This window comes from Vipera berus, assembly GCF_964194415.1.
Source record: "Vipera berus genome assembly, chromosome: W".
NCBI lineage: Eukaryota > Metazoa > Chordata > Lepidosauria > Squamata > Viperidae > Vipera > Vipera berus.
In genome coordinates, this window is record NC_138210.1 from 68,649,136 (window position 1) to 68,662,235 (window position 13,100).

The 13,100-nt window shown below is 46.9% G+C and overlaps 1 protein-coding gene across 4 annotated transcripts in view; it reads right to left on the reverse strand.

Annotated features, from left to right (window-relative positions):
• The window catches only part of LOC308676236 (chromodomain-helicase-DNA-binding protein 8-like), an 81,108-nt gene that overhangs the window by 42,996 nt on the left and 25,012 nt on the right, over window positions 1-13,100 (reverse strand). For all 4 annotated transcript variants that reach the window (XM_081342052.1, XM_081342050.1, XM_081342051.1 and 1 more), the window contains exons 9-16: window positions 12,933-13,016; window positions 11,014-11,151; window positions 9,325-9,446; window positions 7,836-8,079; window positions 4,759-4,935; window positions 2,362-2,505; window positions 1,810-2,065; window positions 231-444 (exon numbers count right to left, since the gene is read on the reverse strand). In XM_081342052.1, coding sequence (XP_081198178.1) covers window positions 231-444; window positions 1,810-2,065; window positions 2,362-2,505; window positions 4,759-4,935; window positions 7,836-8,079; window positions 9,325-9,446; window positions 11,014-11,151; window positions 12,933-13,016 — 1,379 coding nt within the window. The remainder of the gene's footprint in view (window positions 1-230; window positions 445-1,809; window positions 2,066-2,361; window positions 2,506-4,758; window positions 4,936-7,835; window positions 8,080-9,324; window positions 9,447-11,013; window positions 11,152-12,932; window positions 13,017-13,100) is intronic.

Here is a 13,100-nt window from a genome sequence, read left to right on the forward strand (position 1 = left end):
TGGAAGGGTTAGTAGTAAAAGTAAACCACTCCCTCAAAGAAAACAGTGGTTGGGTACTTTCAAAGCTGACACCAGACAAGAGTATAGAAAACCTCAAAGACGTCGTGCAGGATTGGAAGATGTGGAGAGACCTGGACCACAGAATTGCCAAGAGCCGGATACAATTGAATGGATGACATCGTTGCCATCATCATCATCATCGTCATCGTCATCACTGCACAAGCTCTCACCTCTTTTGGATGAGGTAGTCTTCCAGGATGTCCAGGCAACGGACCATCTGGGAAAAAATCAGCACCTTGTGTCCTCCGGCTTTAAGTTTAGGAAGCAGCTTATCGATCAGCACCAATTTCCCAGAGGAACGCACCATGGCCTGTAAGGGGAAGTCGTGGGGCACGTGGTGGTGGCAGGAATCCCGAAACTCGGTCAAGATCTTCTCCTCGGCACCTGGTTTTTTTTTGGGGGGGGGGAGGAGAAAGAAACCCAAATGAAGAAATGATCTAAATTTCGGGGTGGGGGGATGGGGAACCAAGCTTGAGCCATTAGAACGTACCAAGTCATTGCAAATGGCACTTGGATCAAATGATGTCCTTCGCTTGTCGTTTCTATCGACCGTTATCTAAACAGGATGCTTTCTGTGCCTAGGAAAAGTTCTCAGGAGGCTTTTAAGCTCCCGAGCTAGTAATGTTTTGAGTCTACAGTTTGTTCTTGACTTGGGACCTTCTTGGTGCCTGGATATTTCATTATACATTGGGACAGTCACAAGTCGAGGCACCCACACAACCAATCTAAACTCTGAATCCGGGTCATAGGTTTTTGCCGTCTGTCAATTCTTTGAATCGTTTGCTCAGTGACCAACCCGTAAAGATTATCTTTATTTTTGCAAAGAGCAGCTTCCCCCAAATCTAACTGAACACCTAATTCCCACTGCACTGTCTTAGGACTAAATACCTTTACCCATACAGTAGGCGGCATTGCTATTGTCCTTCTCATCTTCCTCACCTTTCCTACTACTTTCTCCTATTATCTTATATTTTGTCAGTTGTTTTTTGTAACTTACGATTAATGATTTTTAACTATGATTTATGATCTATGACCTATCATTTTGTTGGCTGTATGTACACTGAGAGCTTAAGCACCAGAAACAAATTCCTTGTCCGTCCAATCACACTTGGCCAATAAAAATTTCTGTTCTATTCTGTTGTTAGCTCCGAAGTCGTGTCCAACCCATAGCGACCCTATGGACAACGTTCCTCCAGGCCTTCCTCTCCTCTACCATCTTCTGGAGTCTATTTAAGCTCACGCCTACTGCTTCAGTGACTCCATCCATCCACCTCATTCTCTGTCGTCCCCTTCTTCTCTTGCCCTCAATCTTTCCCAGCATGAGGCTCTTCTCCAGTGAGTCCTTCCTTCTCATTAGGTGGCCAAAGTATTTGAGTTTCAGCTTCAGGATCTGGCCTTCTAAAGAGCAGTCAGGGTTGATCTCCTCTAGGAGATCTAGGCAGCTTAATTCTTCCATTATCTCCGTTCTAGGCAGCTCAATTCTTCCTATTATCTCTGTTCTAGCAGGCCCAATTCTTCCATTATCCACACCCCAATTTTCTTCCATTATCCACACCCCATTATCCACACCCCAATTCTTCCAATCACACTTGGCCAATAAAAATTTCTGTTCTATTCTAGGCAGCTTAATTCTTCCATTATCTCCGTTCTAGGCAGCTCAATTCTTCCATTATCTCCATTCTAGGCAGTTCAATTCTTCCATTATCCACACCCCCAATTTTTCCCCCCCATTCACCCTCTGACACTTACCATTGATGAGGTAGGGGTGGTTGCAACACTTGCGTAGCTCCATCATGGTGTTGAGAAGGTTGGGCATGTTGCTGTGCCCCGCCCCCTTGGAGAGGAAGTTGAAGTTCTTCTCTAGGATGGCCCGGTAGTACTTCTTCTGGATGTTGGTCAGCTCTACTTCAATGATAGTTTCTTGCTTGGGGGCCAAATTCTTCTCAACATCCTCCTTCAGCCGCCGGAGCATCATGGGCTTCAAGATTGCTTGCAGTTTCTGCACCTGGAGGGTGAGAGAGAGAGAGAGAGCAGTGGTTAGAGCCCTTGCCACCTTGAGATGGATCAAGCTAAGATTAAGCTAGTTTGTCAGCAGCACTGTCTTCTTAGTCAGATGGACTGAGAAGGATAACCATCTCCTGAAGACGGTTTACCTGGGTTTCATGCACACTGCAGAAGTTTGAGAATGCAGGTAATGGGGGGAAATAAGCCAGACAGGAAGCTGGAAGCAGCAGAAATGGGAGGTTCAGAAAGAGAAGAAAGTGCCAATATCCTAACAGTTCCTTGTTGTTGTTTTTTTACCTGCTCCTCAGTTTTGAGGTCCCCAAAGTCCTTGAGGAACTCCGATTCCGAGGGGAATTGGGAGGGTTCAAGGAAGTGCAGGAGGCTGAACAGTTCTTCCACTGTGTTCTGAAGAGGGGTGCCCGTTAGTAACACTTTATGTTCCTATTCGGGAGGAAGATGGAAGAGACATCACGATAGATGATGGCACTAAGCACCACAGAAAAACAAAATACCAGAGATGGAAGGGACCTTGGAGGTCATCTAATCCAACCCCCCCTGCTAAAGCAGGAAACCCTATGCCCGTGGTGGCGAACCTATGGCACGCGTGCCATAGGTGGCATGCAGAGACCTCACTGTGGGCACTCGCGCCGTCGCCCCAGTCCTAGGCCTTCAGCTGGGTTTTATAAAACCTTTTCGCTTTAGGCCTCCGCCGCCGTGTGCAAAAAAAAAAGTTCAATCAATCAATTTTAACTTCTCGCGGGGAAGAAAAAGATCTTGCAAAGTTGGAATTGATTGATTGAACTTTTTAGTCCCACCCAGTCTGCCGTTCCCACCGCAGCCAGGCCCACCCAATGGGCCAGGCCCACCCAATGGGCCACACCCACCCGGCACCCGACAATACACAAGTGGGTTTTGGGTTGCGGTTTGGGCACTCGGTCTCTAAAAGGTTCGCCATCACTGGCCTATACCATTTCAGACAAGTGGTTGCCCAATCTCCTCTTAAAAAGCTCCAGTGATGGGCGCACCTACAACTTCTAAAGGCAATCCTTGGTGGAGCAGTGGGCTAATGCCTCCTTAAGTAACACCAGCTGCCTGCAATTAGTGCAGGTTCGCATCCCACCAGGCTCAAGGTTGACTCAGCCTTCCATCCTTCCGAGGTAGGTAAAATGAGGACCCAGATTGTTGGGGGCAATTAAGCTGACTTTGTAATAATGCCGCTTGGGGGTGTGTGTGAAAGCCCTAATAAGCAGGCATATACATAGAATGAAGGCTACTGCTAAGCTTGTAAGCCGCCCTGAGTCTTCGGAGAAGGGCGGGATATAAATGGAATTAAAATAAATAAATAAATAAATAAATAAATCCCCTCCACTGATTAATTGCTCTAACTACCAGTACTCTCCTTGATTAGTTTCCATAGAGTTGTGACTGGGCTGATTTTAGGATGTTTTTGTGTGGAGGTCATAAGTGTGAATGCTGTGGTCAATCGTTAAGTGTGAAGCCACTGTTTGTTAGGGTGCCTTTCTGCTGAAAACTGGAAAGAAGCTGCTAGCTTCCAGACATCCTGAGATTACAGCAGACTCACCTATAACTTGCACTTAACAATCCCAAAGTCGCAGCACACTCATCTGTATCTTGCACTTCTACAAGTGTCTGGTTTGGCACAACCACCAAACAGGACAGGCACAGACTTCAGCGTAGAGTTAGGACTGAAGAAAAAAACAACTGCTGCCAGCCAGCCTTCCATTGAGGACTTGTATACCGCACGGGCCAGAAAATATCTACAGACACCTCATATCCAGGATATAAACCGTTTCAAGTCCAATTGAATCCCCCCCACACACACTTTTAGGCCATCACTCTGCTAAACACCTAATTCCCACAGCACTGTCATATTACCCATGTAGTAGGGCTGTACTACTATTATCTTTCTCATCTTTCCTATTACCTTCTCCTATGGGTATCTTACGATTGTATTACTTATGAACCAGAGACAAATTCCTTGTGTATCTAATCATACTTGGCCAATAAATGTTCTGTCCTGTTCTGTTCTATTCTATTCTGTTCCCAAATTCTATTCTATTCTATTCTATTCTATTCTATTCTATTCTATTCTATTCTATTCTATTCTATTCTATTCTATTCTATTCTCTATTCCTAATTTCTGTTCTGTTCAATTTCGAATCTCCATTCCATTCCATTCCTAATCTCTATTCTGTTCTGTTCTATTCCTAATCTCTATTCCATTCCATTCCATTCCATATCTCTATTCTGTTTTCTATTCCTAATCTCTATTCTGTTCTGTTCTATTCCTAATCTCTATTCCATTCCATTCCATTCCATTCCTAATCTCTATTCCATTCCATTCTGTTCTATTCCTAATCTCTATTCCATTCCATTCCATATCTCTATTCTGTTCTATTCCTAATCTCTATTCCATTCCATTCCATTCCTAATCTCTATTCTGTTCTGTTCTATTCTTAATCTCTATTCCATTCCATTCTGTTCTATTCCTAATCTCTATTCCATTCCATTCCATCCCATTCTCTGAAGGTTCAGCACCCATTACTTCCTATCTCCACAGTAACAAGTCTCAATGTTGAAGGCTCTCCCAAACGGGCATCTCTAAAGCAGCAAATCCAACAATGGTATCCATAAACATCTCTCCCAAGCATACAAAAATGTTTTAGCTCCTACCAGGTCCATATGCTTGAGGCTGTCCAGAAGTTTGCAGTTGCGGTTCTTCAGGCGGTGAGCTTCATCGATGATAACACAACGCCACTCAATCTCCCTAAGCTCGGGGCAGTCCGACAGAATCATCTCAAAAGTGGTGATCAGGGCGTCAAACTTGTAGGCGCCTGGGATCAGGCGACCCTGTTAGGGGCAGAAGCGAGCAAGAAATAAATAAATAAAAAATTCCGATGACAACATTGGCAAAGCAGTTTTCTAGGCAACAGTTTGGAAGACGTTCGGCATGGTCTTCTTTTGGGATGTCGGTGTCACTTGACTTACCGTGTTTCTCTGAAAATAAGACCGGGCCTTATTGTTTTTATTTTTTTTTTTGCCTCCAAAAAGAGGCACCAGGTCTTATTTTCGGGGTAGGCCTTACCTCACCTCTGGCACCGACAGCCGGTCCACTTTTTCTGAGGCTGAAGTTCTGCAGCTGCATTCGGGCCTGCATTTTGCAGTCAGGCCTTTCCAGAAGGCCTAAGCAGCCGAGTACCGAGCTATGGATTCAATACATAGCTTGGTGCTTGGCTGCTGAGGTCTTGCAGAACCAAGGCCTTCCGGAAAGCCCTGTGACTTAGAAACGCAGACCTGGCTGCAGAAGAGGCCCCAGAAGAAGTGGGCCGGTGAGGAGAGACCGGGCTACAAGGTAAGTGGATGCGGGGGCGGGTGGGGTAGCTCCATACCCCGACCCTAGCTTAATTTTTAGGTATGTGCCTCACCCCAAAACTAAAGAGATGGGAGTACCAGACCATCTTATTTGTCTCTTGAGAAACCTATATGTGGGCCAAGAAGCAACAGTGAGAACTGGACACGGAAACACTGATTGGTTCAAAATTGGGAAAGGAGTCCGGCAAGGCTGTATACTGTCGCCTTGCCTATTTAAGTTTAAGTTTAAGTTTAAGTTTAAGTTTTATTTAATTTGTATACCGCCCTTCTCCTTGGTAGGGACTCAGGGCGGTTCACAGGGCATATATAAAAAAGACAATACAAAAATTAAAAAAGATTAAACCCATGCCCAATTAAAACTGTAATACAAATCTAAAACAACAAATTAAAACCCATAATCCCCCGTCAGGCCAGACCAGCCATTTCAAATAGGTGGGTCTTCAGGCCACGACGGAAAGTTCGGAGGTCTGATGCCGTCCGGAGCTCTACCGGCAGTTGGTTCCATAATGCCGGAGCGCCCACAGAGAAGGCCCTCCCCCTGGGGACCACCAGTCGGCATTCCTTGACTGGCGGCACCCTGAGGAGGCCCTCTCTGTGGGAACGCACAGGGCGGAGGGGAGTTGACGCCGGCAGCAGGTGGTCCCTGAGGTATCCCGGACCCATGCCATGTAGGGACTTAAAGATCGTAACCAAAACCTTGAACCTCACCCGAAAGACAACTGGTAACCAATGCAGCTCGCGGAGCAAAGGTGTAACATGGGAGTACCGGGAAACTCCCAAGACAACTCTCGCGGCCGCATTCTGTACCAGTTGGAGCCTCCGAGTGGTCTTCAAGGGAAGCCCCATGTAGAGAGCATTACAGTAGTCAAGGCGAGAGGTCACGAGCGCATGAGTGACCGTACACAGGGCATCCCGGTTCAGATAGGGCCGCAACTGGCGCACCAGGCGAACCTGGGCGAAAGCCCCCCTAGTCACGGCCACTATATGATCTTCCAAGGTAAGCCGTGAATCTAGGAGGACTCCCAAGTTGCGAGCCCTATCCACGGGGGGTAAGAGCTCACCCCCCATAGAAAAAGATGGAACATTTTGAATGTCCCGGGATGCCGGAATGTACAGCCACTCAGTCTTGTCGGGGTTGAGTTGAAGTCTGTTCCTCCCCATCCAGACCCGAACCGCCTCCAGGCAACGGGACATCACAGCGAGGGCATCACTGGGGTGGTTTGGGGTCGAAAAGAAAAACTTATTTAACTTATATGCAGAGCACATCATGAGAAATGCAGGGCTAGATGAATCAAAAGTTGGAATTAAGATTGCTGGGAGAAATATTAACAACTTAAGATATGCAGATGATACCTCTCTAATGGCAGAAAGTGAAGAAGAACTAAAGAATCTCTTGTTGTGGGTGAAGAAGGAGAGTGCAAAAGTTGGGTTGAAACTTAACATTAAGAAAACCAAGATCATGGCATCCGGCCCTCTCAATTCCTGGCAAATAGATGGGGAAGAAATGGAGGTAGTGACAGATTTTATTTTCCTGGGATCCAAGATCACCGCAGACGGGGACTGCAGCCAAGAAATTAAAAGATGCTTGCTCCTTGGGAGGAAAGCCAGGCAAATCTAGACAGCACACTAAAAAGCAGAGACATCACCCTGTCAACTAAAGTACGTATAGTCAAGGCTATGGTCTTCCCAGTTGCAATGTACGGCTGTGAAAGTTGGACCGTAAGAAAGGCTGAGCGCCAAAGAATTGAGGCCTTTGAACTATGGTGCTGGAGAAGACTCCTGCGAGTCCCTTGGACTGCAAGGTGATCAAACCGGTCTGTCCTAGAGATCAACCCTGACTGCTCTTTAGAAGGCCAGATCCTGAAGTGGAAACTCAAATGCTTTGGCCACCTAATGAGAAGGAAGGACTCACTGGAGAAGAGCCTAATGCTGGGAAAGGTTGAAGGCAAGAGAAGAAGGAGACGACAGAGAATGAGGTGGCTGGATGGAGTCACTGAAGCAGTAGGCGTGAGCTTAAATGGACTCCAGAAGATGGTAAAGGACAGGAAGGCCTGGAGGAACATTGTCCATGGGGTCGTGATGGGTCGGACACGACTTCACAGCTAACAACAACCCCCCAAAATCAAGCTAGGGCTTACTGTTGGTGTAGGCCTTACTTTTGGGGAAACATGGTACTTAACAACTGCAGTGATTAGCTTAAACAAAAAAAGGTTGCAAAAATGGGCACGGCTTGGTTAATAACAGTCTTGCTTAATAACAGAAATGACTGTGGTCATTTAAGTTGAGGACTACCTGTATATTGTGATCTTCCCCCTCCCGTCTCAACCAAAAGTTCCTCTGCATTGCCTGATGGGTCCAAAAGTCTCTCCACACCCTACCCGGGAATCCTTGCAGTACATCTCATATTGTTGAATCATCTGGCGGGATGCCAAGCTGCCGTGGTACACAATCGTGTTCATCTCGGTCCAGGTGTTGAATTCCCGTTCCCAGTTGGTGATGGTGGACAGAGGGGCAATGACCAGGAAGGGCCCCCGGATTCCCACGTTGTAAACTTCCTCCAAGAAGGCGATGGATTGGATGGTTTTACCCAACCCCATTTCGTCGGCCAGAATGCAATTTTGCCTGTTAAGAGGGAATGAAGCAAAGGATGAGCTGGAGGTACGATTGGAAGGGGTAGACATGTTTGCACCAAATCCTCATACCCAACCTCCCCTGTCAATTCGAAATGGAATAAAATATAATAAGGAGGAATATCTACGGAGATTCTCAAATCAACCGATTCTCAAATCAACCATGTCCCAAAGGTGCTTTTTCAGGAGGCAACTGGACTTTCTTGTTTTTCTTTGAAGACGTTTCTTTTCTCATCCAAGAAGCTTCTTTGGCTCTGACTGGATGGTGGGGAATGGAAGGATTTATACTCGTTGCAGAGAGCTGGTCATTTGCCTTCTTTTAGCGAGTCAGTGGCCACTTGTAGGTTTATCTGTGTCCTCAAGGTCACCTGAGTGGTGCCAATGGGTATGGAGCCTTCTTGGAACTGCTGAAAGGATTGTGTTGTAGACTGGAGATAGATGATGTCATGTCCCTCCCTCTCTGCTGAGAGAGGGCTGTTCAGTTTTGACACAGTTGGCCTCTTTGACCCCTCTTTCAAGCCAGCAGTCCTCTCTGTCCAAAATGTGGAGAGAAGGATACAATATCATCCGTCTCCAGTCTACAACACAGTCCTTTCAACAGTTCCAAGAAGGAACTGGATGATGGAGAATGAAGGATTTATACTCCTTGAAATATGAAACTATGACCTGGGTGACTGGGAATCTCCATAGACATCCAGTTTTGTTTCCCATTCGGGACAAAGGGCTACTTTGTTCTGAATTTGAAGCCAACCATTTCAACCTTGAGTTATATTATTTTACATCCCTCCTTCGGTTAATGGTGCTGTGATTAAGAATTCTCTGCCGTTGGTTTTGGAAAAACACCACTCAAAATAATGAGGCTGGGGTGGGAAGCAATAGCACTTAAACTTATATACCGCTTCACAGTGCTTTACAGCCCTCTCTATAAGGAGTTTACAGAGTCAGCATATTGCCCCCCCCCGCAATGCAATCTGGATCCTCATTTTACCAACCTCGGTAGGATGGAAGGCTGAGTCAATCTTGAGCCAGTAAGGATCGAACTCCTGGCAGTGGGCAGAGTTAACTTGCAATACTGCATTCTAACCACTGTGCCACCACGGCTCCTGGCCACGGCTCGAAATCCCAGCCTTCACAACCGACAACGGAAAGCACAAAATTCTCCGATTTTTCCACCGAGAACCAAATCCCCTAACCAAAGCTGCCTTTCTCCCGTGGGGTTTCCTGCCCGTAGCCTCACCTATTGTACCAGTTGAAAAGCAACCAGTTCACGCCCTCCAGCTGATATTCACGCAACTGATTGCCGTTCTTGTACTCGTGCGAAAGTTCCAGCTTTTTCCAGGAACCTGCCTGGGGTCGAGCCTAAGGAATGAAGGTTTACAGTTAGGCACCAAAATATGTCAAATGAGGGGAAAGCTTTTGTCGAACTGGCTGAATGCCAACGGAAGGGTACTTCTGATTCTGTGGCTAAGGCTAGTTACACTTCATTCGTCCAAGTCACTAATTCTGCGAGCGACCTTCTTATAAAAGAAATTCAGCTCCTGAAAGTTTCTTCTCCTTCTTCTTGTTTTGTCTCCTATCAGAGGCTGGTAATATCAATGTTACCCGTTGTTTTATGTTACTGTATGAAACAAAGATGTTTTAACCACAGACAAACCACATAGGAGTTTTGCATCATGATATGTATTGTCTGCCAAGTTCTGTACTCCTTTCTTTTTCTTTCTTTCCTTCCCTTTCTCTTTCTTTTCCTTCCTTCCTTTCCTCTTTTCCTTCCCTTCCTCCCTCCCTCTTTTTCTTCCTTTCCCACCTGCATTATTTTTACAAATAAACCAAGATGGCAAACATATCCAACCCGCCTTTCTCCTTCTATTTTCCCCACAACAACCCTGAGAGATGAGTTGGGTTCTTAGAGTGACAGATCCAAAGTCACCTAGCTGGTTTTCATGCTTAAGGCGGGACTAGAACTCAGTCTCCTAGTGATTGGCCCCAAATCACTGTCAGCTTTCATGCTTAGGGCGGGACTAAATTCAGTCTCCTAGTGATTGGCCCCAAATCACTCAGTCAGCTTTCATGCCTAGGGCGGGACTAAATTCAGTCTCCTAGTGATTGGCCCCAAATCACTCAGTCAGCTTTTATGCCTTAGGGCGGGACTAGAACTCAGTCTCCTAGTGATTGGCCCCAAATCACTCAGTCAGCTTTTATGCCTTAGGGCGGGACTAGAACTCACCCAGCTGGCTTTTATTGGCTAAGATGAGACTAGAATTCACTAATTAAAGAAAAGCCCGGAGGGAATACCACTACTAATAATAACTTCTACCAATTATTAAATCTGCAATGGACTTTGGTTTTTCTTTCCTCCCTGTTCTGCAATAATGAGCCAGGTACCAGGGATCATTTAAGTGTTGTTTTTTTGCAGTACCAAGGAGAGTTAAAAATTCCCCTGCCACCTGTAAAGGAGTAAGTATCCAAACAGACATGGTTCCAGAATAAGGTAAAGGTTCCCCCGCACATGCATGCTAGTCGTTTCCGACTCTAGGGGCCGGTGCTCCTCTCCGTTTCAAAGCCGAAGAGCCAGCGCTTGTCCGAGGATGTCTCCGTGGTCATGTGGCCGGCATGACTAGACGCCAAAGGCGCACGGAACGCTGTTACCTTCCCACCGTAGTGGTCCCTATTTTTCTACTTGCATTTCTACATGCTTTCGAACTGCTAGGTTGGCAGAAGCTGGGATGAGTAACAGGCGCTCGCTCTGCTATGCGACGCTCGGGATTCGATCCGCCAAACTGCCGATCTTCTGATCGACAAGCTCAGTGTCCTAACCCACTGAGCCACCGTGTCCCCTCCAGAACACTACTGGACAAAACTAGAAGGTCAAGTCAGCGCAGCAGATAAGGCCGAGACTTTTGCACTTGGGGAATAAGTTGCCACTCACCACCCGTTTGAGCTCAGGGTGCCTGGACTGGATGCGTTTGAACTCTCGGACCTTCCCTTCGTCCACGTCTTCTTTCAGCTCCCATGTGCTGTCTTCGTAAGGGAGCGAACACCACTTTACCAGGTAATAGATCACGGGCTACACAATGTTTGCGGGATGGAGAGAGAGGGAGAGAGAGAGGGTGGGGGAGGGAGAGAGAGGGATGCAAGTACCGCTTTAGTCTTGTTTATTCATTTGTTCAAATGGCTTTTCTCTCAAACTACCGTAAACAACTCACAGAAATCCAATGTTTTAAAGCAATAACCCCCCCCCCCAAGATCAAAGCAAATTAAATATAATGAAAACACGGACAGCATCAAAGGCCGAAAAGACGTCTCTTTAGCGAAATCAGGAATGTAGCAAAAACGGTGCTCTGTTCGGGTTTTGGAACACCATCTTTTAGCATGCTAGGAAAGCGTGTTTGAATCTTGGGGATGAGGGATGTTTGGGGACATAACCCAAGACAAGTAGTCCCCAGTTTACAACTATTCATTTGAGGATGGTCTGGAATTATGACAGTTTCGGAAAGAGTGCTTTAGGGCCCGTAAAGCATTTCTGGCTGATGCAAAATGTCGCACTACCACCCCCGTGGCCTTAGAATCACAATCTGTGTGCTTGGCAACTGTTCACACCGCCATTTGCAATCTTCTCTGCTGGCTTCCCCAGGTCAAATGGGGAAGCCGGCGGGAAAGGTTGCAAGCTGCCGCTGCCTGCAAAAAAAAAAGGGCTCTCTTTGGTCTCTGCCGACTGGCTGATTCCTGAAGGGAGCTGAACTCCTTCGGCAGAGTGCAATAAAGAGCCAAAATCCTGACGATTTCGGCTTAATTACTGCGCCCCGCCAACCCAGAGAGATGAGAGGAAGCCAAAATCCAGAGAGCAGAGAGTTAGTGGAGTAAGGTAAGCAGCGTGGGGTGTGTCTCAGGCAGGTGGGAGAGATCCTGCACAGGCTAAGTGCGTGTGTTTTTTTGCTCAGGATCGGAAAATCCCATTTGCATTTCAGCAGAGAGGATTTTTTAAGTTCCCGGGCAGAGAGGCAGCGGGGCTAAGGAAAGAAGCACAGGGTACCTCAGAGGGGTGGGGGGAACCCTGGGAAACTGCACACAAGTGGCTCTCTGCTCAGGGGGTCGCAAATCGTGCTTGGATTTCGGCGGGGAGCTATCAATGGCTACCAACATTAGCCGGCTGTTTGTTTACCTCTCGAGTCTTAGGGAGCAGACCTGCGTATGTGATTGCCAGAAATGGACAATGGAAGGGGACCCTTTGGCCTCTGGTTTTAAAAAGTTTATAAAACTTTCCAAATGCATTCAGCTGGCCACTGTGGGACTCTCGAGTGCCAGAGCAGAAAAAAACAACCCACCATCCAGATCCAGCATGGTTCTTCTGACGTTCTTAGGTAGCTATTGCTTTCTCATTAGGTAGCCGGTATTTAAGTATCTTATTTAAGTAAAAGCTGTAGTGGCGCAGTGGCTAGAATGCAGTTGTTGTTGTTAGTTGCGAAGTCGTGAAGGACCCATTGCGACCCCATGGACGACGTTCCTCCAGGCCTTCCTGTCCTCTACCATCTGCTGGAGTCCATTTAGGCTCACGCCTACTGCTTCAGCGACTCCATCCAGCCACCTCATTCTGTCAGAATGCAGTATGGTAGGCTAACTCTGCCAACCGCCAGAAGTTCAATCCTGACCGGCTCAAGCTTGACTCAGCCTTTCGGCCTTCCGAGATCAGTAAAATGAGGACCCAGACTGTTGGGGGGTAATAGGCTGGCTCTGTAAACTGCTTAGAGAGCGCTGTAAAGCACTGTGAAGCGGGATGTTGTAAGTCTAAGGGCTATTGCTATTTGCATGTCCTACCCCGTCAAGTTAATCTGAAAAGTAGCAACACACCTCCCCATTGTCCTTGTCAATGCTGTGCGATTCATCCAAGATGCGGTCAACCTCCACGTAGTCTGGGTTGAAAGGTTCTTCATCCTAAAGAGGCAGGATAGCAGTGTAAGGCAGTGTTGACCTCTGCAGGAGTACTAGCAACTGGAATTAAACCAGCTTAGGTTTCTA